This window comes from Puntigrus tetrazona, chromosome 21, assembly GCF_018831695.1.
Source record: "Puntigrus tetrazona isolate hp1 chromosome 21, ASM1883169v1, whole genome shotgun sequence".
Classification (NCBI taxonomy): Eukaryota; Metazoa; Chordata; class Actinopteri; order Cypriniformes; family Cyprinidae; genus Puntigrus; species Puntigrus tetrazona.
In genome coordinates, this window is record NC_056719.1 from 779,152 (window position 1) to 802,838 (window position 23,687).

Consider the following 23,687-nt stretch of genomic DNA (forward strand, 5'->3'; position numbering starts at 1 on the left):
AATTGGTATGGAGTTTGTGCGCTTCGGCTCTCGCTTTGCCTCATTTCAATTAGCCTGAAAGCAACTTCCTTTCAGCCAGTGGTCATGGTCGCCATGGTTACGAGGGAATTTAAAGTCAAGATTCTCAGAATAAGGGCCACTGTGAAATACAGCGATGCGATTGGTGCGTTCATGTTGACGAGGGTGGCAGTGACTTTAAATTTGTAATTAATCATTGTAAATCTGAGGCTTTTATGGTGGCGGATGTTAGAGAAAATCCTTGTAATTTGTAAATCCTTGTAAATTTTCCTTGTAAAAAGTGCTAAAACGTGTTAAAAGTGAGTCTTTCTCTTGTCAAATATTTCTCTTTATCAGACTCAGTGGACCTCAATTAGGTTTCAATGAAATATCATCTTCGTTTCGATTGAAATGGACAATTGTTGACATAAAAATGCAATAAGTATAGCACAGATAATTCGGTATATATGTATAGTTCTGATCGGAGCATAGACCTGATCATGACCGCATTCACATGTTGTTGAGTTGTTCATTGGCCTCTCTGTGGTGAAAGGTTTGAGTGTGTGATGAAAAGACAATCATCTGAGCGTGGCGTTTTGATTTCCACGGTCATTTTGGATGGTGGGAGAGTGACAGGTCACATGTCCAACTCTGATGTGTCCTGCTTTCGCCATATTTAAACGAGTCAAACACCTAAAATGAAACGCTGTATAAGATGGTACGCTTAACATGGAGTGCTGTTACTCTGATGTACCTGTTGGTTTGGCACCCCGCATGTGCCTGGAACGTGTCTGTTAACTGCAAGGAGGACACAACGGCGTTCCTTGGGGAATTACAGAAAGATACTCCAAGCAAATATGCGGTCTTGAGTAAGTAATAATGCCAGATTTTACTAAAGCATTATATTTAATTGAATACATGAAACCAGTCAAGTAATTTTTATTTAACATGAAAATTGTTAATATTGTTTAGAATATTACGCTATTATATTGCATATTTTTCATTATTATTTATATATATATATATATATATATATATATATATATATATATATATATTTTTTTTTTTGTCTTTTTACTATTATTGATTTTTTAAATTTAAATATATATATATATATATATATATATATATATATATATATATATATATATATATATTTTAATATAGTGTGTTTTATGATCATCACATTTTTCTTATTTAACAATATAACATTTTTTTTTTTTTAAAATATATAACTGTTTTCCTTGTGATTTAATTTCTTCCCTCCTGCTCTGCTTGTAGTGTACGATGCATTTGGTAAGATTGGCAGCGATGTTGAAGGAGGGAACGTGAACAGACCCGGGTCTCTGAGAGAGTGTCTGTCTGTGGAGGGCCCTGAGTTCATGGGACAGTACTGCCAGGTCTTCCTCAAACAGGTACTCTTACAAACACCATGAAAAAGATACTTACTCCAATATCTCAATCCAATATGTATGTATATATATGTATATATACATGTATGTATATTTTTTTTTACAGTAAGTGTGTTTAGCCAGTGTGTGTTAATCCTTTAATTTCCAAATAATGCAACTATTATGATTAAATAACCAGATACTGTCACAAATCTGTGATAATGATTGTGTTAAACAGGACAGTGTGGAGTATTTTGTGGGTGTTTGCGTTCCTGACTCTTGTACAGAATCAGAAGTCCAGACACTAGTAGTTTATGGTGAGTGAAATCATTGTGTTTCATTTTTAACTGATCCACAAAGGATTTAAACTCTTGCACCGCTATGCGTTTGTCATTGCATTGTAGAAATTATAAGCCTTTTGTAATTTAATAAGCAAATTTGGTATTTGATGAGCAAAAATTATACATCTACAGTGGCTCTTCATAATATTTGTGTGAGATGTACATTATGCACACCTCTCTACATTTGTGTTTGTGTCTGCAGGTGCATTTGATCAGAAACCAATCTCTTTACTTCCCTCTGTGCCTTCAATCTTAATGTCGGATTCCACGCTCGGCGTCTTCATGACTCAGTGCCTCAGTGATTCCCCTCATGTAGACCCGTCTGCCGTAGTCTGCCTGTGAGTAACACACACATTATCAACCACATGTGCGCAATGTGTAGGTTCAAGCCTGCAACGGGTGCTTAATTAAACAGATTCTGTTGTTCCTAACAACAGAACAGCTCCTAGCTGCTCATTTGACATATTATTTATACATTTGTCGAAGTAGAAGTAAATGTACTTTACTTATGGCACTTGGTGCATGCCACAGTGCTAGAGTGTTTTGTTTGTGGTTTCCAGGGTGTTGCTAAGGTGTTCTGAGGCTTTCAATACAGTTGCCAGGTGTTCTGGGTGCTTGCAATTAAGAATTTTTCACAATTGTGACCCTTCTTAAGCCGCTTATTGTTATATTTGTAGCAATAGATTAAGATCTTTACTTATATTAAGTAAAGATCATATTCCATTAAGATATTTTAAAAATTTCCTACCTTAAATATATCAAAACTTAATTTTTGGTTAGTAATATGCATTGCTAGGAACATTTGGTCAACTTTAAAGGTGATTTTCTCAGAATTTATTTGTTATCTTAGCCAAATATTGACCTTTCTTAACCATAATCACCACATACAGCAGATCTCGAAAAATTGACACTTGTGATCCAGGGTCACAATTGTTATCACAATAATGTGAAGATTTGGTGGCTAAATTGGTGTTTTGTGTGCGTCAGGTTTGTGTGCTGTGCGTTATTGGCGCTTCCTCTCGTAGCTTCCATCTGTGTGGCGGTAATAAAGAGGAAGCGGATGAGAGAGGTGAGACCAGGGCTGGGTCTTGCTCATACCTCAAACACCAGCCAATACGGCGCTCTCTTGGCTAACGGCTCAGCCAATCAGAGTAAAGAGAGCAATGCTTCCCCGGATACCACACAGAGGAGAGACCAAAATGCCGAAAAAGACCAGCAGAGCATCTCAAAAAGCAAGTACACACACACACACATACACACACACATCTTACCATTTATAGCAAACGTGACTGATTTGACCCATTTTAATTGATTATGTTTTCCTCCTTCATGCTCTTTTCTCGCATTATTTCCCTTTTTTCGCTCATGTGTTCTCTTTTTCAGCTGTGTTATCCTGCCTCCAGGCGCTCTCAGTACAGACTAACAGTCAGGGGTTGCTCACCACAGAAAGCTCTGGAAGCAGTTATTCGTCTCTGAATGGCATCCGTATTCTTAGCTTGCTGTGGATCATCTCAGGCCACACCGTGCAGCTCAGCGCTTGGAGTAACCTGGGTAAGAGTGAGGGGAATGGGAACACATCTGTATATGAAAAATTGGTCATAAACTTTGACCTGATTTGTTTCTGTTTAGACAATGATAAGAGGTGGAAGGAAATGGTGGAGAGGAACCCTCTGTATATTTTTGCCTTCAGTGGGCCGGTGTATCTAGCGGTTGACTCTTTTCTGCTGCTGGGGTAAGACCACCTGAGATCTCATATTAGAAAAATCAAGCCATATGAAATATAATATATAATTCTTTTTATTTAGCATTTTGGGAATTTAAATTAATATTTTGAATTGGGAATTTTTTTTATTCATAAATAATATGTTTTAAAATATAATAAACAGTTTAATTCATAAATAAAATCAATGTATTACCATATGCAATTCTTTAATATTTACTCTTTACAAGTAGTAGTTATATATATATATATATATATATATATATATATATATATATATATATATATATATATATATATATATATATATTAGTGCTTTTAATCACGATTAATCACTTCCATAATAAAAATTTGTGCATATTGTGTATATTTAATATTTATATATAAATACAAATGTAAACATATTTATATATATATATATATATATATATATATATATATATATATATATATATATATATATATATATATATATATATATTGTTTATACATTAAATATGTAATTGTATAATATATAATTTAAGAATATGAATGTATAAATGTAAATATGCATAATATGCATCTGTATATACATAATGAATATTCATTGTACACATACATATATAATGTAAACAAACTGTTCTGTTAGATGTGATTAATCTCGAATAATCATTTGACAGCACTACTTTATTAACTGACGTAATTATTACGTGAACGATTCCATTGTTTGTAAAAATGTGTCATAAAGAGATGTGTTATGGCATAATCATAGCATAAACTTGTAAGAACAGTTAGTGATTTAATATTGACAGTGTCTTGTTTGTTCGCTCGTTCCAGTGGTCTTCTGAGTGCTAAATCTCTGCTGAGCTCCATCCAGAGGTCAGACAACACGCTTAGCTTCAGTCTGGTGGCTCATTTCCTCTTCAAGCGCTTCAAGCGGTTAGTTTTATCTTTATAGCTTTCAGTCAAGACACGTAGTCAAGATACACCACCAATTTTCTGGGTTGATTTTGCAGTAATAGTTTGCTTTTATGTCCTGTAATAATTCCTGCCATGTGTCCAGGATTCAGCCTCTCCACCTCTTCATCGTGTGCCTGACCATTGGACTCTTCTCCATCGTTCAGAGAGGGGTCTTCTGGTTCATAGCCGAAGACGAGGTCTACAGCTGTAAGAAATACTGGTGGTCTAATCTGCTCCTCGTCAACAACCTCTTCACCATCACAGATATTGTATGTCTAGATAAATGAATTGGTTAATCTTTATATCACTAGTGTTTTACAGCACATTTAAAAGTACGCTGCTGTACATTATTATGATGAACATTTTATTTGTTGTGTTTTTTTTTAAGTGCGCACCCTGGACATGGTATCTCTCCATCGACTTCCAGTTCTATGCAACAACACCTTTTCTAATATTCCTGTACAGAATGTAAGTTTTTTTGACTATATCGTAAATACGTAATTTATTAAAAGAACAAGAACGCATGTTGCTACCTAAAAATATGTGCTAATCACATTTAAGCCCAATTTTTTAAAACCATTTTTACATATTTTTTAATGGTGATTCTCATTAAATTCTAATACAGTTTACTATGATACAGTACACTATAATAAAGTAATAAAATAATGTAATAAAATAGCACAAATCAGCTTTAGAAGCAGTAAAACAAAATACAAAAAAATAAATTCAAAAGTTTAGTAAAAGGTTATGTATTGTGAAATATTCCGAATAAGAAATATTTATGATTGTCAATTATGAAAAAAGTGCTTAATATTTTTGTCCATTTATTTTTTAATAGTGCTGCCAAAATAAATGTTTTTGTTTACATGTGTGTGTTACTTTGCACATTTATGATGTCTACATATAAATAAACACACACACACACACACAGTGTATATCTTGAAAATATTGATTTATATATTTATATTCTTATATTTTATATTATAATATATGTCTTAATTGTTCTAAAAACTAAATTTTAAAGTTTTTCAAGACAAGTTTTGTCAGATTCACCCATGTAAAGGTTTCCAGGTCATGAACGAAATTCTTTGCTTACTTCCAGAAACAAACGCGTGCTTGTCGTCGTGTCGGTTATTCTCCTAATGATCTCCAGTGTAACAGGAGCCCTGATCACCAGTTTGCTGCATCTCCCTGTGCACCAGCCAACAACGCTGTAAGAAATAATTTCCTAATTGCAACGCTCCCAACGAGACATAATCACGCAGGCAATGCATGCATTTGTAAAACACTGTGATCGAGGCCTCTAGCAGCTGCCAAGTGCAGTACCAAAGCAGTTTTAGTATAAGGAGTCTGATTTTTGTTCAATCAAGTGTTACGTAATTGTTTCAGATTGCTTTATTCTGTACTCTTCTCAGGGCGTATGAAAGCTATTTTCAGTATTACTACAACAAACCCTACACAAGATATGGGCCGTATCTACTGGGCGTTCTTGCTGGAATATACATGACCACCAAGAAAGAGACACTGATAAAGCGACAGGCAATGTCTTTAATGTTTTTTTTATTGCTTTTTATATCAAAAATGAGTTTCCAGTCTCGTAACGGGTCATTTTGCTGTGACAGTGGCAGGCGGTCGTGGGTTGGCTCTGCTCGCTGTCAGTCATGGCGCTCTTAGTGGGATTGGCCTACGTGCTGAGAGACGTCCCGCCCTATCCGTCCCTAACCCGTGCCGTTTATCAGGGGACACACCGCTCGCTTTGGGCCCTGGCTTTGGTCTGGATCATCCTGGCCTGCGAGGAAGGATGCGGAGGTAAAAAGAAGAACTTGAAGTATCAGATTTTAGGAAATAATTAGTGTAAATGATGGATAACACAACTGTCAGCCCGAACGTAACATGCATTTAATTGGCTTCTGCACAGGGTTTGTGGATAAAATTCTGTCTTTAAGCCTGTGGGCTCCTCTGTCTAACATCAGCTTTGCCTGTTATCTGATCCACCCAATCATTATTATACTGTACAACGGCAAACAAGAGACAACCATGCACTATTCAGACTTCAACTTTGTAAGTATTTCTTTAAATAAATGCAATTACGAGTAGGCAGAACACTGTGCATATATATGTAATATTTGAGTGTATATTTATTATAAAATACAAACAAATGCATGTATACTTTAGAACATTTTTTTTGCATACAAATTATAATAAATAATACATGTGTATATACAGGTGTAAATATTTAAAATATATGCTTTATTTGTGTATTTAAATGTAATAATGAATAAAATAAACACTATGCAAACCTTTTTTTATTTTGGATCACAATTGTTTGACAGCACTAACCAAAACATAATCATAATGGTAATTTTGATAAATATTATTACAATTTAACATTTAAATACATTTTAATTAAAAACAAAATTCTATTTTAAAATATAAAATATACTTAGATATTGCTAACAATATATATGTAAAATATATATTTTTTCTTAAGCAAGTGGTTTAACATAATAATAGGTAGTTTATGTTTTTGGATGCCATCTGTAATGATCATTTTGTCGCTTTTTTCTCTGTCCTCAGTTCTACCTGTTTCTGGGTCACCTGCTGTTGACAGTCTCTGTAGGTTATGTGTTAACTGTACTAATCGAAAAGCCATATCTCTTCCTGCCAAAACGATAAGTTCTGCTTCATTACCTCAAGACTAGAAGGTGAAGAGCCGATTTAAATATGTTTATGTATTTAGGAGAAAGTAGAAGATTTGAGTGCAGGATATTTATTCATTATTTGTCCCCTATTTTCTAATTTTATTTACTTTGAAAGCTGTAGATTGTTGTTTATGAACTGGGTTAGATAGCTTTAGTGTTGTTTTTTTGGAATGCATTAAATAAATGATTTTAAATAAATGATACAGAATTAACAAATTAATGTTATACTGTATTTTGTCATATTGTGAAAACGGTGTATTGTGACGGTATCGGATGGTAACCCCATGCTACTTAACGGAGCACCGTCCTGTTTTGAGGTACACAGGGATTTATGCTATTTTTTTATGCAGCATAAGTGGAATAAGGTCGTACATGGGATGAGCTGATGCCAAACGTCACGAGTGTCTCAAGTGTGAGCTGCTTGTAACAATACAGCGACCAGACGTCAGTATCTAAAGTGTAATTGAGGCGACCGCATCTTAATTGCAGGAATTTAAGTCATTTAGCAATCCATCATTTTGGAGTGAAACGTGATAAATCATTCCATTAGACTTTTCAGAACAGAAAGAAAGCTTTTAAATAACGGTAAGGTATGAATCCTCGGTAATCATCTTTTTTTTGGGGGATGCCGCTAAACTTATTTTTTCCAGGTGGTCTAAAGCACTGATATTATAATTGTATCCTACTGTATGTCTTTCTAAGTTCTTAAAACGTGTGTTCATAAATGCTATTAGCTACCTGTGTGCACGCTGTAATCAGGCAAGTCACAAAATCCTAATTATAAGAGGACAATCAACATCAAGTGGCCAATCAAGTATTCAAGAGGCCAATTAGCTATTTGACTACTTAGAAATAAAGAACTACTTCAAAACTCCATGAAACTTATTTTTCCACGGCTGTGTAGCAGGTTAAAACTCAATTAAAGTGCTGCAATAAATTCAGTTCTGTTCTGAATGGAATGCTAACCTACAGTGTACACTACGTTACCTACTTCCGTAAGTTAAGCAGGACTTAATCAAACAAAAAACTTTAATCTTGTTCAAATGTCTTTAGAAATGAACAGGTTCAAGTTGATTCCATTGCATTATGGGATACATATACTGCACACTATGTACTGTAGTATGTCGTTTTTTCCCCCTTTGTTTATTTGGTGTGCACCATAACATTGTCATATCATAATAATAATATGAGTTGAACTTTGTTTACGTCTGAGGGCACTATGACTATTAAATCCAGTCGTTGAATCAATTTCCGGTTCATTTAAACGTACTGTTCTTACCGTCTTTCCAGCTTCAAACCGCGTTGAAAGGTACTCTGTGATTAATATATTTTTTTTCCACAGCTAGTAAAGGTTCAGATGTTAATCAAAAAATGCATGGATATTAATACATACAGCACTGTGTTTAATTATATGTTTTCGTCGATTATATGGTTAAGTTTATAGCATAGCGATAATGCACCACCTAGCGGACAAAATAAAGAACGACATGTTTCTCAAACGATATGATTCAGAAACAGCGTGAATGACGAAGAGTGAATCATCAGGCAGGGTTTTACTGATTTTGAAGCATGACATGACACTGAAGCGTGTTTTACTGGCACAGTACGTTAACATTAGTCTTAAGCAAACATTATTTGAGAGCTGTGATGCTGTTGTCATTTGGCAGGTGTGCATGTACTGTGTGCATGGTGACTTTATTAGTCATGCTGTCTTCCAGTTGTTGGGGGATGCTTCTTAGATCAGCCTTCCTATTAAATTTCGTGGATGAAGTCATATATAGGCTTATGACACACAATTCAAAGCGAGGTTTGGTCTAGTAAGCCCCCTGCTGGTAGACGTTTAACTGCACGCGCTCACTATCTGAGGCGATGGCTAATCAACTATGCCTTCTTTTCTTTACGATATAAATGTCATTAGACTACAGTAGATATGTTTTTTTTTTTGGTTTTTTTTTTAAAGGAGAATAGGTAACCCAGGAGTAAACATTTTATGAAAATGTACTCACCCTCAGACCATCCAAGATGAAGATGAGTTTGCTTGTAAGGGATATGGAGAAATTTAGCATGGCATCAGTTGCTCATCAGTCCTCTGCAGCGAATGGGTGCCGTCAGAATTAGTGTCCAAACAACTGATAAAAACATCACAAAGTAATATAGTCCATCAATTAACATCTTGTGAAGAGAAGTTATGACCATCATTGCATCCGCCGTTAACACATTTTTAACTTTAGACCATTGCTTACGACTAAAATACGAGTGCTCTTTCCGATAGATTTCTTTCTCCAGTGAAGGAGTCTTGTCTGAATCGAGAATATGCACAGATCAAGCACTGCTTACAAGATCATAATGTGAGAGGACCACAGGGGGTGGACTTTTTCACTGTATGAAATGGTTTTATGGGCTCATATTTTGACCAGAACCGACGCTTTGAAGTTAAAACACCTTAATGATTAATCTGTCTACTGCAAATTTTTGCTTTGAAAGACATTAACTGATGGACTGGGTTGGTGTGGATTACTTACAGATTATTGCAATGTTTTCATAAAATGTTTGAATTCTTATTGTGACGGCACCCATTCACTGCAGAGGATCCATTGTTGAGCAAACAGTGTATGGTTCAAATCTCTTCTGAAGTAAGTTCATCTACTTCTTAGAGTGCCCAAGGGCGAGTACGTTTTCAGTAAGTTGGTGACGTGACTTTTTTTGAGGGAGCTGGGTCGTAGTCCTGTGAATGGAGTCAAAGTCTGCCCTACATTCGTTCAAAGCCCCTCCTGCCCTCTTTTAACCCCATACTGTGCACGTATATCACATACACAGTGATTCAGAGGCTGTAGCAAGAAATACAGACGCCCCATGCAACAACACATACTAGTGAGGTTATATTTAACTGACTTCAGAAAGCTGACACTCTGGACTTTTTCCATATCTCCACTCGTGAATGCTTAAGGTTCTGTGCCAAAACAAGACTAGATCTGTAAGCGTGTGTCCGGATTGGGAATAACAGCACAATAAAACCTTCAAACGAGCTCATTTTCATGAATGATTACAGAGAGGTTTTTGATTCAGGACTCTGTGTTCAGCAGGTGTAATGCTGCGCGCTGGCTGTGTTTACTTATGTAGGGGAAATTATACAGTTAAATGCATACCTCATGCCCAATTAAATATGAATATGAAAGTTTATATGACCTGTTTGGTGTTGAATATATTTTAAAATGTAAATACCCGAGATGCAAAGTTGTATTATCAGCATCTTTACTTCAGTCTTCTGATATTTCAGATAAAATGCTTATTTAATGCTTAAGAAACATACATTTTTTTTCTCAAAAATGTATTCCTTAATTTGTGTGTGAACCATAGTACATGTTCAGAATTATTGAATCAATAAAATGTTCAGAACTGTATTTTATTTATATACAGTATATATAAAAGACCAGTTATTGCTTTAAATGGAATTATATTGTTAGATTAAACTTGTTTTAATACAAATTTAAAGGCCATTGATGTACACTCAATGCCTGTTCGTTCTGTTTTTACCGCTGTTTAACACTTGTGTCTGAAGGGCTTTAAGTATACCCTGTTCTTTGATAAGAATACAAGAGCGTAAGTATCTTAGACCCCGATAAGTGCTACATGTTGATAATTACAAAATGAAATCCTTTGATTAGAATGTAACATTTGAATAGGTGCATGCCAAGGTACCGTGTTTTTCCATCTAATACCGTCCATATAACATGGCGACATCTCAAAACGGAATTTCCAAAATGGTACTTAATGTGTAAATGATTACAATCCAAATTTAAAATAACTGTGAAGACATCAAGGCCAAGTCACCAAGAAACGAATTAGTACAAGACGTGCACGTCCTCATATCAGTGTTTATGATTAAAGACTGTTTGTGGTTGCTTAAGTGTTTTTGGGCTCGAACCAACGCTTGGTATTATATTAGTGTTAAATAACTGGGTGGGTCTTCACCTCAAGACGTGTGTCTTTCTGGCCTGTATCTGCCCAGCAACTGTTCAGAGACACACAAACACACACACACACACACACACACACACACACACACACACACACACACACACACACACACACACACACACACACACACACACACACACACACACACACACACACAAACAAACAAACAAACAAACAAACAAAACATCAGCATGGCTTGTTAAACACACAGGAATGGTCATGCTGTGTTGAAGACCTACAGCCTGTCCACACCTGTTCCTGTTTCCAACACAATGCTGTCACTGACCCATTCCTAAATGTATCAGGGTTATAAAACAATACATCACACATACTGAATCACGTAACATTGTCTTTTTGGTTTTTTTGCAGTGCCAAAGCCTCAAATCAAGAGATGTTTCTCCTTGACTGAAGGTGAGCAGTAATGTCTGTGGAAAATGTGACACCGCCAGTAACTTTTATGATAACAGTGTGAAGTAAATATTTGTGAGTCTTTTTATTTTCTTCCTGCTTAAAACAAGCAATATATTATTAAAGGGTTAGTTCACCCCAAAATGAAAATTCTGTTATTAGTTAGTCACCCTCATGTTGTTCCAAACCCATAAGACCTTTATTCATCTCTTGAACACACATTAAGACATTTTTGGATGAAATCAGAGAGCTATCTGATCCTCCTTAGACAGCAACACAACTGAAATGATCCAGCTCCAGAAACATAGTAAATATATTAGTAGAAGAGTCTATGTGACATTAGTGGATCAACTTCAGTTTTGCAATATTATGGGAATACTTTTTTGTTGCAAAAGTAACATAATTTCCTCAATCATTCTTCCCCTGAGTTACGTCTTCCACCATTTTGGAGAGTACTCAGCAATGCATTTGGCGTAATCTGCGTTGTTTACACTTAGGGGAAAGCATACGTATGCGTTGTGATACTCTCTGAAATGAAAGGGTTAGGTACATTTTTTTGCACAAAAAAAAGAGAAAAAAGTCACAGATGTGACATGGAGTGTTTTACCAGTGTATTTTCGATGTTTATAGACCTGGATACTTTCAGTTGTGTAGCTGTCTATGATGGCTCTCTGGTTTATCAATTATATCTTAATTTGTGTTACAAAGATGAACAAAGATCTTTCAGGTTTGGAACGACATGATGGTGAGTGAATAATGACAGAATGAAAATTTTCGGGTGAACTAACCTTTTAAATGCTGAACACATTTTTCAACCTTTTAAAAGCTGCACAATATCTCAAATTATCTTTGTTTGCAGGAAGATTCGTAAAGATGTAATGACACTTCTTGACTATGTATGAAAGGCGACTGCCCAGATAACACATTTACAGGAATGTGTGTGTGTGCTGTGAGAGGTGTCCAGTGGAAACTAATGAGTGAGGCTCAATGGGAAAATAAGGTCACATCACTTGACATGTCGATTCGTGTGTGTGTGTGTGTGTGTGTGTGTGTGTGTGTGTGTGTGAGTGTGGTGTGTGGTGTTCATGACCCACTCTCAGGACACAGACTGGAGTCAGGGGTTTATGTCCTGAGAGGTTTGCAGTTGGACACTGAAGGAGTGAAGACAGTATGTTCCCACAGGGATCAATCATAAAGCAATGCATTCTGAAGACTGAAACCTCAGCGTGATTTTAACAGCCTGCAAAGCTTAAAGGTTTCTCGACCTGTGCCAACCTTAAGCTGGAGTATGTCAGTTAAATTTGTTGCATCCATAGACACACTTGTAAATTGAGGGGGATGTTAAACACGATAATGAAACCCTTTGACGAACTCAATTTTAAATTCAAAGGACCTGTTATGACCTTCACTAGTGAACCTCAGTTTAAATCTCATTTCGCTTGAAAATGTGCATTTTGTTCGTTTGTAATCCATGAACCACATACAGTACCAACACTAGTGCTGAAAATTGAAATTAACTTCACTTTTGGTCTGTTCCAAAACTGTTTGCTTGCGCGACTTTTTAAAGCTTGAAACCTCATGCATGGGCAAAAATCATAATTTTAATTTGATTTATTAAAAGCATATTTTTCACTCAAACAGCAAAACCAGTCAAAAGTGTCAATTATTCAAAATTGAGCTGAATAATTTGGTTTGAATAATGATGTATAGTTTGTTATGAGAGGACAATATTTGGCCAAAATACATTCACAGTCATCTATTCCTTGGATAGCACAAAACAAAAATTAAGCATGCTGCTTGTTGACAGCTTTTTGAATTCGTTGTTAAGACAGAGAGAGCAAGTTTCCATAACTGTGTGTTCCTCGAATCAAATGCACCTGTTGGGAAGGCCACCTCACATTACAGATGTGTGTGCTAGAAAGAACGAGCGTGTTAGAATGAAAAGGAGGAAAAGGAGACGTATATTCGCTTGTCTAAAGAAAGAACGAAGCAATTCTAAGAACCTTGCAGTCTTCCTCCTCTGTGTCAGAGCTTGTAGATCAGATCCTCCCTGTGGAGCTTTAAACATTTCTTATTTAAAACCTCTCCATCTCTCTATCAGCCGATGCAGGATAAACGCTGGCCCATCGGCGCCCCTGAGAGGCATTAAAATACCTTTCAATGTCAAATTCCCCTTCACAGTTCTGACAGTAATAATCTCATTCTGGCTTCGCAGATAAAAACGCCTCGGAGATCTTCTTCATGATGTTTGTCAACTCTGATGATCGCAAGGCAGGCAAATATAGCCGTGAAGTGATAAATCGTCCGGCATGACACATGTCTCTGCTATCAGGTAACCCACTTTGAACTAAGGGGGATGTGGACTAAAAATAACCCCTCTCCCCAAACCCCCAAGACCTGTCAGCTTTACGTGAACCTCATATTCTCCAGACCTACATCACCACTGAGTGTATTTGCCCATTTGGATGTAAAAAAAAAAGGTACCTGCTTCATTGTCTGGGGATTTTTTTTTTTTCTGTTGAGACAAACCATTTGTGTTCTGCCCACAGGGATCTGATGCTGAACGCTGGCTTCTTTAGGAGTGAGATCTTTGGACTTGGTCTCTCATGACAGATGCCCAAACTGAGGTATGTTTGGCTGCTAATTGGAAATCATAAATATTGTGAAAATTCTTTTAGTGGTATATTGACAAAAATGCATTTTCAAAGTATAGTTTCCTTATTTAGTTATATACATTTTTTTAACACACATATTATTTTACCATAAGCTAATATAGACTTTCTGTACTCAGTAATAAGTTTACAGTTTGAATCGTACAGTACCCAACTTTTTTTTTTTTGCGTGTTTTGCATGCATTTTAAAATCAGTTATTAGTTTCAGGCTGCGTATGTAAGTAATAATTAACCTGATTTATTTATATCTTGCATTACGTCTCTTAATTTATGGCGTCTTGCATCTGACTGAAGTGCGCAGTGACAGTTTAAGAGAAGCTTAAGAAATTCTTGCGTGTGGGAAAAACAGGGGTGAGTCATATTCACCTGATAGCTTTGACGTAAGAATGACGTATGGAAATCACACACACACACACATGGACTGATACAAATCTAAGTGGAAACTCATTTGACCAATCACTTAGTTTGATTTCCAGTGTAGCACAAGACATATGAGCAACAATAGATGTTTATCGATGTTGTTTTTAATGAAAACCTAGGTTATTTATAGTTTAAAACAGGATTTGTGAACACACACATATATATATATATATATATATATATATATATATATATATATATATATATATATATATATATATATATATATATATATATATATATTTGTTTAAGTTTAATCTTAACTCATTTTTTTCTTCAAATAGGGATTACTATATGATGTCTTGCAAAACATACTGTGGTTTTACAATAGCGTACTGACATTTTAGTTAAAAGTTGCAAAAAATAATGGCATGTTACCAATTCTAAAAGCCACAGTACTTTTTTTTCTTGCTTTTTCAAATGATCTGCAGCTCTAATTTTCTATGCACCTAATAGTTTCTTGTTTTCTTTTTTCTCTTCCGTTTCCTTTGCATTTCAGGCAGTGACGTGTGTGCAGCGATCCATAGAGAAGGAGATGACAGCTGAGCGGGTTGACATGGCCACCCCAGACAATCTGCTGTTCCTGGACACAGATGCTGTCAACTCTTCCTTCGCTTCACCGCCCATAGAGCGAAATGAGCCCGCTCGTGCCACGGACAACCAGACAGACGACAGCTTTAGTTCAGTCCCTGATCAACACCCTGATCCAGACTCAGGAAGCTCAGGATTAATGCCTGTTCCGTGCCAGGATGGGACCACTGAAATCCATAATACAAACATTGAAAAGGAAAATGAGAGTGGTTTAGTCTTAACACAGCCCCTGGATCACACCGAAAGGATAGAAATGACAAAAAATACTGCTGCTGTGATGGAGAATAACAGTATCACAAACAGTACTAATATCCCTAGCCTAGTTCAACTACTGCATGGAAGTCAAAATGACTTCCATGGTAACTCAAACATTAAAGAGGATTCAAATGAGGCTCATGGCATTTTAATGAGTTCATTAATAAGAGAACACAACAGACAAGAAGAAATGAGCCAAGACACCATTTTAAACCAATATGCCTCCTTTGAGAACCCTGGGCTTGATGTTAACCCAGTTGCTAATGATGAAGATTCCTTAGTAAATACTGTCTCTAATGTAATGAACGGTGCAAGCAATGAGACCGATGCGAGTTCTTCTGAAACCCTCACCCAGGATACATCTGAAGGTGTTGATATAGCAGTGGAAGCTGTGACTGCCTATAAAACTCATTCAGAAATACATGACATTGTAGAGGACTTGACATGTTGTGGCTTTACAACCTCTCAGATACAGAAGAGAGAAGATCAACAGACTGGCGTTCATCTATGTTTGGCTGATTTGCATGAAGCAGACACTCTAAACATCTTAAAAGATGCCTCCGAAGTAATAGATTTTTTTGGGTTAAACAAAACTGTCTTGGAAACAGCTGACTGGCTGGTCAATGACAGTGAGATCATTCAGACTGCAAATCAAGACTTGGTCTCCTCAAATGTTGAGTTTTGCACCGCTGCTTTAACCCAAACGGTTCCAAATCTTCTACAGGGTTCAGAACATGTAATGGAATCAGAATCCAACAGAACTGAAGATTCCATGCTCGACAGAACGATTGAAACAAAATTCCCATTGGATATTAGTTGGGTGCAACCGTTGACATCTGAGACAACTGAGTCACTTTTCCACCAATCCATGCTTAGAACCTCACAAATTGGTGGAAAACATGAGAAGGATCTCTCACAAATGATCCCTTACCCAACACCTGTCATGAATAAAGATTTAGGGAAATGTTCTGAGGAGATCGATGGTGCTTGCTTAAAGTTCACAAGAACGGAACGTGATGTTGAGGCTGGTAGCGAGTTGTGGCTGGACGCTTGCCAGTTCTTGGCAGGTGAAGAGGTTGACGGTGCTATTTTTGACAAGTGGGGTCGTTCCTGTCCTCCCAGCCCCACCACAGCCCATTCAGACAAAACAAAAGCCTCGGATTACTCCAGGAGAGAGAACATTTCAATTGACCACCACAGTGAAGACTGGGAGCTGAGGTTTCCACCTGTTGAGAGGTGGTCGTCCTCGGACAGCTGGGCTAGTGCACTGTCAGACTGGTTCCAGGCAGTTAACACCTATTCAGAAGACTCTTTTACCAGCGCTAGCACATCGAGCACTGGTCCTAAGCACACTATGGCAATCCAAGACAACATTTTGGAGCATCCTGATAATGCAAACATCACTGGACAGACAAGTCTGAACCTCTCAGAACCAGAAGAAGCAGGTCAGCCCTTGAGTAGAGGACTAGTTGAGTCTGATAACACTAATGGAACTCTTTTTAAACAAGCTGATAAACAAGCTGATGAAGATAGACTTCCTTCTCATTCAGACTCAGACAGACAGGATGATAAAACGACAGAGAACGGCACGAGTTTGTCGGAGAGGTCTGAATCCAATAAACCAGATGCAGCCATGCATATGCTTAATGCAACAAAATATCCTAAAAATGAGGCCAGTGACAAACTTCATGGAAATCAGCAAAACCCTGGAGAGCTTTGGAGTACAAAGGTGAGAAGGCTAGCTTAAAATACAGCAGTGTTTTGACTGAGATTTCTTTCAGTCTTCTGCAGTTTGCATCGAGAGATCGAGAGAGCATTTCAGGATTTTCAGTTTAAACTAAAGGTTAGTTTTGGTTAACTGTGCTGAAGTAACCACATATTGAAATCAAATTTTAACAAAGCATTAATACCAAAAAAATAACTAGTTCGGTGATGGTATGATCATGCATAAACATGATACATGCTTACTCTATTTGCATACCATGGTATTTATATATAAGTACTGTAGTGCAAAGAATGCAGGGGTTCAGTTTCAAAAACATGGTATTACTGTGGAAACATGTACCACAAAACATGCCAATACCATTTTTTATTAGTGACTGTTTCCATTATGTAAAATCGTCCACATATTATTGTGATGGAACGTGATCTTAAATAGTCTATCACCTTTAACATTTCCTATAATAGGTCTTACATGTGTGGAACACTTTCATCGTGACTTTCATTATTTATTATGACACACTGTGTGCTGGAAGAGCCAAGTCATTTCACACGAAAATATCACTTCATAATGTACACACATACTCTCTCTCTCTTTCTTTCTCACACATACACCAAAAATAGATCGAACTAAACACATACCTATGTGCGAATTACAATTTTCCGCATTTGAAAAATGATTGCTTTACTGTGCATTTTTATTTATTGTGTATTTTTATGAATCATTTGATTTGATTTTCCCACTATTTTCTACACAAATGTTCTTCTAGACCCATTTTTGACAAACTCATTACCAAAGTGTGGCTCAGATGCACTCACTAACACTTAAACATCCGCCACCCTCGTCATACGTACATGACAGACAGCTGTGTCTGCGGAGGAAATGTGAGGTGCAGAGAAAAATACTGATAAACCAAAATGCAGACTAATTATAGAGGGTGGTAGATGATAATAGACCAAAGAGCAAAAGAGGAACTGGAGAGGCAGTGGGTGAGGGGCACGAGCACAGCTGAGGGCCGAAATACGACCCCTGCTCGCAAAACTGTACGACAGTTTCTCCAATCCCACAGACCCCCGAGACAGCGGGAGAGCTGTGATTGGCTCACTTACGTTACACGGCGACTGTGATCACTATAATAGAGATGATCCCTTCCATTGCTAACCACATGAGGCTATAGACTGCAGCATGAAAGCATAATGGTTTTTGCATTAGGCCGACCTTCGCCTCAGCGAGGTATGTAAACAAACAGCTAAATGTAGTTTGGATTAGAATAGGCCTAAACTGATTATACAAAAGCTGTCTGCCTATGATTTCTTGATTCCTGACATTTAATGTTTTTTCTGTGTTTTTTGTGTTTCAGCCTGAAGGAAATGAACTGGTAGAGGTGACCGGTGACAGAGTTTCCCAACTCGGGTTGGCCTTTGAGGAGGAATGTCAAAGCAGTTTTACTTCTCAAAGGATCTACACCGGCGATAAGAATTTAAGTGACTGTGTGAGCGGTGAGGAGTGGTGTCACGGCTTCGATGTTGCTCTTCACACATGTCCCTCTCAATCGAACCGTCACGCGTCTTCTGAGGCGGGAAGTGCCGAAGGAAATGAAACGTTTGTGCATTTTACCACTGAGGAAAGCGGCGTGAAGCCAAAGGGGGAGGAAAAAAGTACATTTCCACAGTTTATTATGCCGCTTGCTCCACTCAACACTTTTCTCCATAGTAGTTTATTGAAAAGTTCACAGGATGATCTAGATTTTCCACCTAAAGGGATTATTAATGAGACGTGCCTTAAGAGTGATCAAAAATCAGTCAGTAGTGACGATTCATCTGAAGATCTCTTTCATACATGTCCTGACCAGTCTTTATCTTCATCCAGTGGAGATTCAGATGATCCTTCTATCAAGGACACTAAAAGAAAAACAGAGTACAGTGATGCCTGCGACATCAGCAAAGAGCTTTCAAAGTTAATTTTACTCACAGGACAGCATTTTATGGTGTCTGAAGACAAACATGTTGCATATGTCACTCTAGACTTGGAGGAACCAAGTTTAAATAATTTCTCATTGTCAAACTACGAGCAACGACCCAAAACAGACAATATGCCTCACAAGACTTTCAAAACTTCCTCAGATGGTAAAACACGCTCTAAACATAAGGAGAAACCAGCTGAGAAGCAGCAACATGGAATTCAGACAACAAAAAAGCAAGATCTTCAGCCCCCATCCCACATAAAAAAGGACTTAAATTCAGAAGGAGATGGTTGTGAAAACCGCCCAGTTACTGTTATTGAAACCATTGTCATCACAGAGAAGATCGCTCCTAAAACCCAAGGGAAGAAGAAAAAGAAGCCCCCACAACATGGGACACCAAAACCTGAAAATGATCTACTGAGTGACAGAAGTGGCAAGACTGAGAACCATGACGTGAAGGTAGCATTAAATGGTCTAGATAAACCAGCATCTCATCTTCCCACCAAAGTGGACATTACTAACAAAGATAGCACTCAGAATGTCGTGTCAGTGAGACCCAAAGTAGAACCCAGTGGGAGTTTTGGTGCCAAGATGGATGCTGGCAATGTAAGTGCCACTCAGAAAGCCACCCCTATAAAACCTAAAGTAGATGCCAGTAACACAGCCAAGGTGGAAAATAAGACGTGCACTTCTGATTCTTCAAGCACGTGTTTACCCAGCATGTCGAATGATGATATCAAGCGCAGGCGGATCGCAGACGACCTGTCTGGAGCAGTTCCGATAAGAACGAGGCCACAGCTGCCCGCAATTTTCCGCCAAGCAAGAAAAGACGGAGAAGATGCGACCAGGAGAGCTTATAGTGAGGTTGTCAAGCAGAAGACTCCAATGCCCAAAGAAGGTTCTCCAAAACAGTCCATTGTCCATTCATAAGAGGGTTGTCCAGTTCTGCTCCCTGAGGCCCAATGACGTGAAGAGTTTAGCTTCAAACCTGCCAAAAAAGTTCTATAGGCCTTGGTTATCTGGGTCAGGTGTGTTTGATTAGGCCCTAAGTTAAACTCTGCAGCATAGTGGCCTTCAGGAATAGGACTGGACATCCCTGCACACGAACCATTTCCTGAGTCAAAAAACGATCCAACTTGACCTAGTTCAATGTGGTTTGCTGTCTTAGCTTATCTCTGATCTACTTAATGTGGTTTTAGCTGCTTTGCCAATTGTTTGAGTGGACATAAATCTCTAAAACCTACAAAACAGACCAACATAATCAGCTTGGCCCACTTAGGGTGACAAGCTTATACCCTTAGACTGATTCAAGTTGTTTTTTGAGGTGGAATACAATGGAATCAGAGGCTGCTAGCATAAACAGCTTAGAGTAGACTAAAAGTTAGTTATCCAATTTTTTTTTAGTAAGACATAACTTTTGTAAAGGTTTTTAGAAAAGGAGAACGGTCTGATTTGAATCCAACAAGTGAGTCTGATTAGCTCTTGGCTAACTGACAGTTATTCAAACTAGTTTTTAAGCAATAGTCTTAACATAGTATATATGTCTATGCAACCTGCCCCAGCATGTTATCAAATAATCATATGCAAAAAGGATTATAAATGATTAATTTTTATGTTTTCGTTGTAGTTGTGGTTCCTCGTGTAATCTCAGAGATCCAGGCTGACCCAGTCCCCGCTGACCCTCAGAACATCTTGCTTTGGTGCAAGTTCAGTCCCGTCCCAACTGATGCCACCATTAAGTGGACTAAAGAGGGAACAGTGCTGTCAGAGATAAACAAAATGTAAGAAAGCCTTTTTTTATCAGCTCCTGCTTTACCTTATCAACCTACATTACCGTCTTACTCTGGTCCAAAATTAAGTTTCAAATGGAATTATTTAACTGAGATGGCCACATTTCTGAAGGTCATCATTATACTGTAGCTCTTTTACCACTTGGTGGCACTCTGTTCTTGTCTAAATCTGCTGTAAATTTTGGCAGAGACCTGAGCGAACATCAGCGCTCTGGTGATTCAGCCATGACTTGGAGTGGGAGCGAAATGTACCTTTTACATAACAGTGTGATTCATTCCTACTAAATGCTGACTGTGCCTCAAACAGGTCTCTGCAGTCCAGAACGGTCCTTCTGAGATGTTTTGTAAGCTAAAATTGAAGTTTAACTGGAGAATTCAGAAATGAACATCTGATCTGCATAGACCACTGTGTCTAGTTTCCAGGACCCTTTGCCCAGGAATTATTGATTCACTAAATGTTCAGTTAATTGTTTTTCTATTTTCTGCAGAGAGAAGGATGATGGCCGCTTCACTTTGACAATCCTAAAGGCTTGCAGTAAAGATTTAGGGCTGTATAAATGCAGCCTGAGTGCTGCCAACATTTCTGTTTCGACCTCAGAGTACCATCTCACGTCTGAGGGTAAGACATAGAGGGCTGCTTTCCCAGACTAATGATTAAAGAGGCTATAAATTACGATTTTAATTTGCTAAAGCGCTCCGTGACTAAGCAGAAAGTTGAAGCAGAAACTCATGCTCTGAAGTTTCCGCGGGGTGAATGAGGTGACGGTCTTAAAGAAAGCCAGATAAAGAGTTCTCCTGCTTCCAAAATGGCATTTACAATTAGACGATTAATTAAGTACGTTAAGTATGCATGTGTGCAGCATGAATACAATCAAGTGTGAGGACAGTAAGATCAATGCTTTTAAAGAAATGAATGCTTTTATCCAGCATGGGTTCAATAAAAGGATCACAAGTGACAGTAAAAAAGTGAGAGTAAATTTATAACGTTAGAAAATATTCCTATTTCAAATAAATACTGCTTTTGTACACTTTCTATTAATCAAGGACTTCTAAAAATTGTATTGGTTTCCACAATTGCAAATGCTTGAATGAATTTCATTCATAGTCTGCATTTATTTATTATCCAAAAATGTAATATCTTGAAATATTATTACAGTTTAAGTAGGTATTTTCACACATCCTGTTTTATTTTAAAAATGTGGTAATATCTTTTATGTGTCTGAAAAAAACAGAAAAAAATTGGTATTTTCTATTTTAATATACTTTAAAATGTATTTTATTCCACTGAGGTCAAAGCATAAATTTACTGTGTAGTCTTTTTATCCTTCATAAATCATTTTAATATGCCACTTTGCTGCTCATGATACATTTCTTGTGATATGATCTTGTAAACTGCTATTTTTTTGCGGAAGCCATGAATATAAAGCTCAAAAGAACAACATTATTTAATAGAAATCTTTTGTACCATTATTATTGCCTTTACTCTCACTTTTTGATCAATTGAATGCATCTTTTCTGAATAAAAATTTTGAATGGAATTTTTGTGTCAAATATATAGTTTGTGTCTGGGAAAGCAATGCTCACTTACTAAATCTGCAAAACATGAGAAGACAACCCAGCATATTACATTCATTGACATTAAAATTTATATTTTCAGTGCTTATGGAACTAGTCATTCCGAGTCATGATCAGCCAGGTAAACGTACTTTTCATTTCATGGTCTTTCTGCTGTTCCTATCAGTAGGATTAAAATAGTATGAACAGTATGCTTAATATAGAGATTTTATTATATGTAAATCTGACAGATGCATGTGTTTTAATGGGTTGAGATCGGTTAGTTATACTTCACTTCTCATCTTATGCATGCATCTCATAGCTGAGCCCAGGGTTGTGGACGGCGATGAGGAGAACATCCAGTGCAGCCCGCTTCTCTTTAAGGAAGATTTTCTCTCAGATCAGTACTTCGGAGAGAATCACCCAGCGAGCATCGTGACCGAAAAGGTCCACTTCGGTGAAGGCATGCATCGCAAGGCTTTCAGGACCACTCTTAGAGAAGGCAATCTGCCGAGCTTCAACCCCGGCCATCCCTGCGTCCTGAAAGTACACAACGCCATCAGCTATGGGACCAAAAATAATGAGGAGCTTGTCCAGAAGAACTACAGCCTGGCGGTGGAGGTGAGAGTTAACATCTCCAGGGAGACGTTTAATTAAGAAATTAGCTTAAGGAGATTTGGGACTGATTGTTTTTTGATTATTTTTTGATTTATTTTTTTTTTTTTACCCAAGGAATGTCACGTGCAGAATACCGCCAGGGAATATATTAAAGCATACAATAGTGTGGCCAAGTCTGCAGAAGCATTTGGAGAGGTGCCAGAGTAAGTATAACAAGAAGTGTGAAAAAGTACTGGGTTTCAGTATATTACTCATTTAGTAATAGTATGATGTAAAAAAAGGGTTTGACACAGCTGAACTTAAGAGTTAGCAAAGATTTTCTAAATAAAGTAAAATCTTCACTACCATTTAAAAAAAATTTGATGTGTAAAGATACAGTAAAATTATTTTTCTTTTCAAATAAAGTGTTTTTTTGATTTGAATGCGTTTTAAAATATAATTTATTCCTGTGATGCAAAGTTGAACTTTTCTGATTAGTCTCACATGATTTCTCAGAAATTTTTCTAATATGCTGATTAGTGTAAGAAACATTTTTTTTGAATGGTTATTATCATATGGTGTTGAAAACAGTTTTGCTGCATATTATTTTTCTGGAAAGTTTAAGGAGTAAAAATATATTTATTTAAAA

At 37.2% G+C, this 23,687-nt stretch overlaps 2 protein-coding genes across 2 annotated transcripts in view; both read left to right on the top strand.

The window, feature by feature from the left end:
- Positions 1-133: 133 nt before the first annotated feature.
- Positions 134-7,381, top strand: oacyl (O-acyltransferase like). The gene is made up of 15 exons (XM_043221923.1): positions 134-866; positions 1,279-1,412; positions 1,627-1,705; positions 1,932-2,067; positions 2,717-2,961; positions 3,113-3,280; positions 3,359-3,461; positions 4,266-4,367; positions 4,492-4,657; positions 4,777-4,856; positions 5,491-5,601; positions 5,804-5,927; positions 6,011-6,197; positions 6,307-6,449; positions 6,966-7,381. Exons 1-15 carry the CDS (start codon positions 713-715, stop codon positions 7,062-7,064), a joined length of 2,031 nt encoding a protein of 676 aa, XP_043077858.1. The 5' UTR covers positions 134-712; the 3' UTR covers positions 7,065-7,381.
- Positions 7,382-13,883: 6,502 nt separating this feature from the next.
- The window catches only part of alpk2 (alpha-kinase 2), a 12,901-nt gene continuing 3,097 nt past the window's right edge, over positions 13,884-23,687 (top strand). The window contains exons 1-9 of the mRNA XM_043221343.1: positions 13,884-13,955; positions 14,024-14,103; positions 15,068-17,143; positions 18,495-19,995; positions 20,725-20,878; positions 21,376-21,506; positions 22,545-22,583; positions 22,764-23,062; positions 23,174-23,262. Coding sequence (XP_043077278.1) covers positions 14,083-14,103; positions 15,068-17,143; positions 18,495-19,995; positions 20,725-20,878; positions 21,376-21,506; positions 22,545-22,583; positions 22,764-23,062; positions 23,174-23,262 — 4,310 coding nt within the window. The 5' untranslated portion in view covers positions 13,884-13,955; positions 14,024-14,082. The remainder of the gene's footprint in view (positions 13,956-14,023; positions 14,104-15,067; positions 17,144-18,494; positions 19,996-20,724; positions 20,879-21,375; positions 21,507-22,544; positions 22,584-22,763; positions 23,063-23,173; positions 23,263-23,687) is intronic.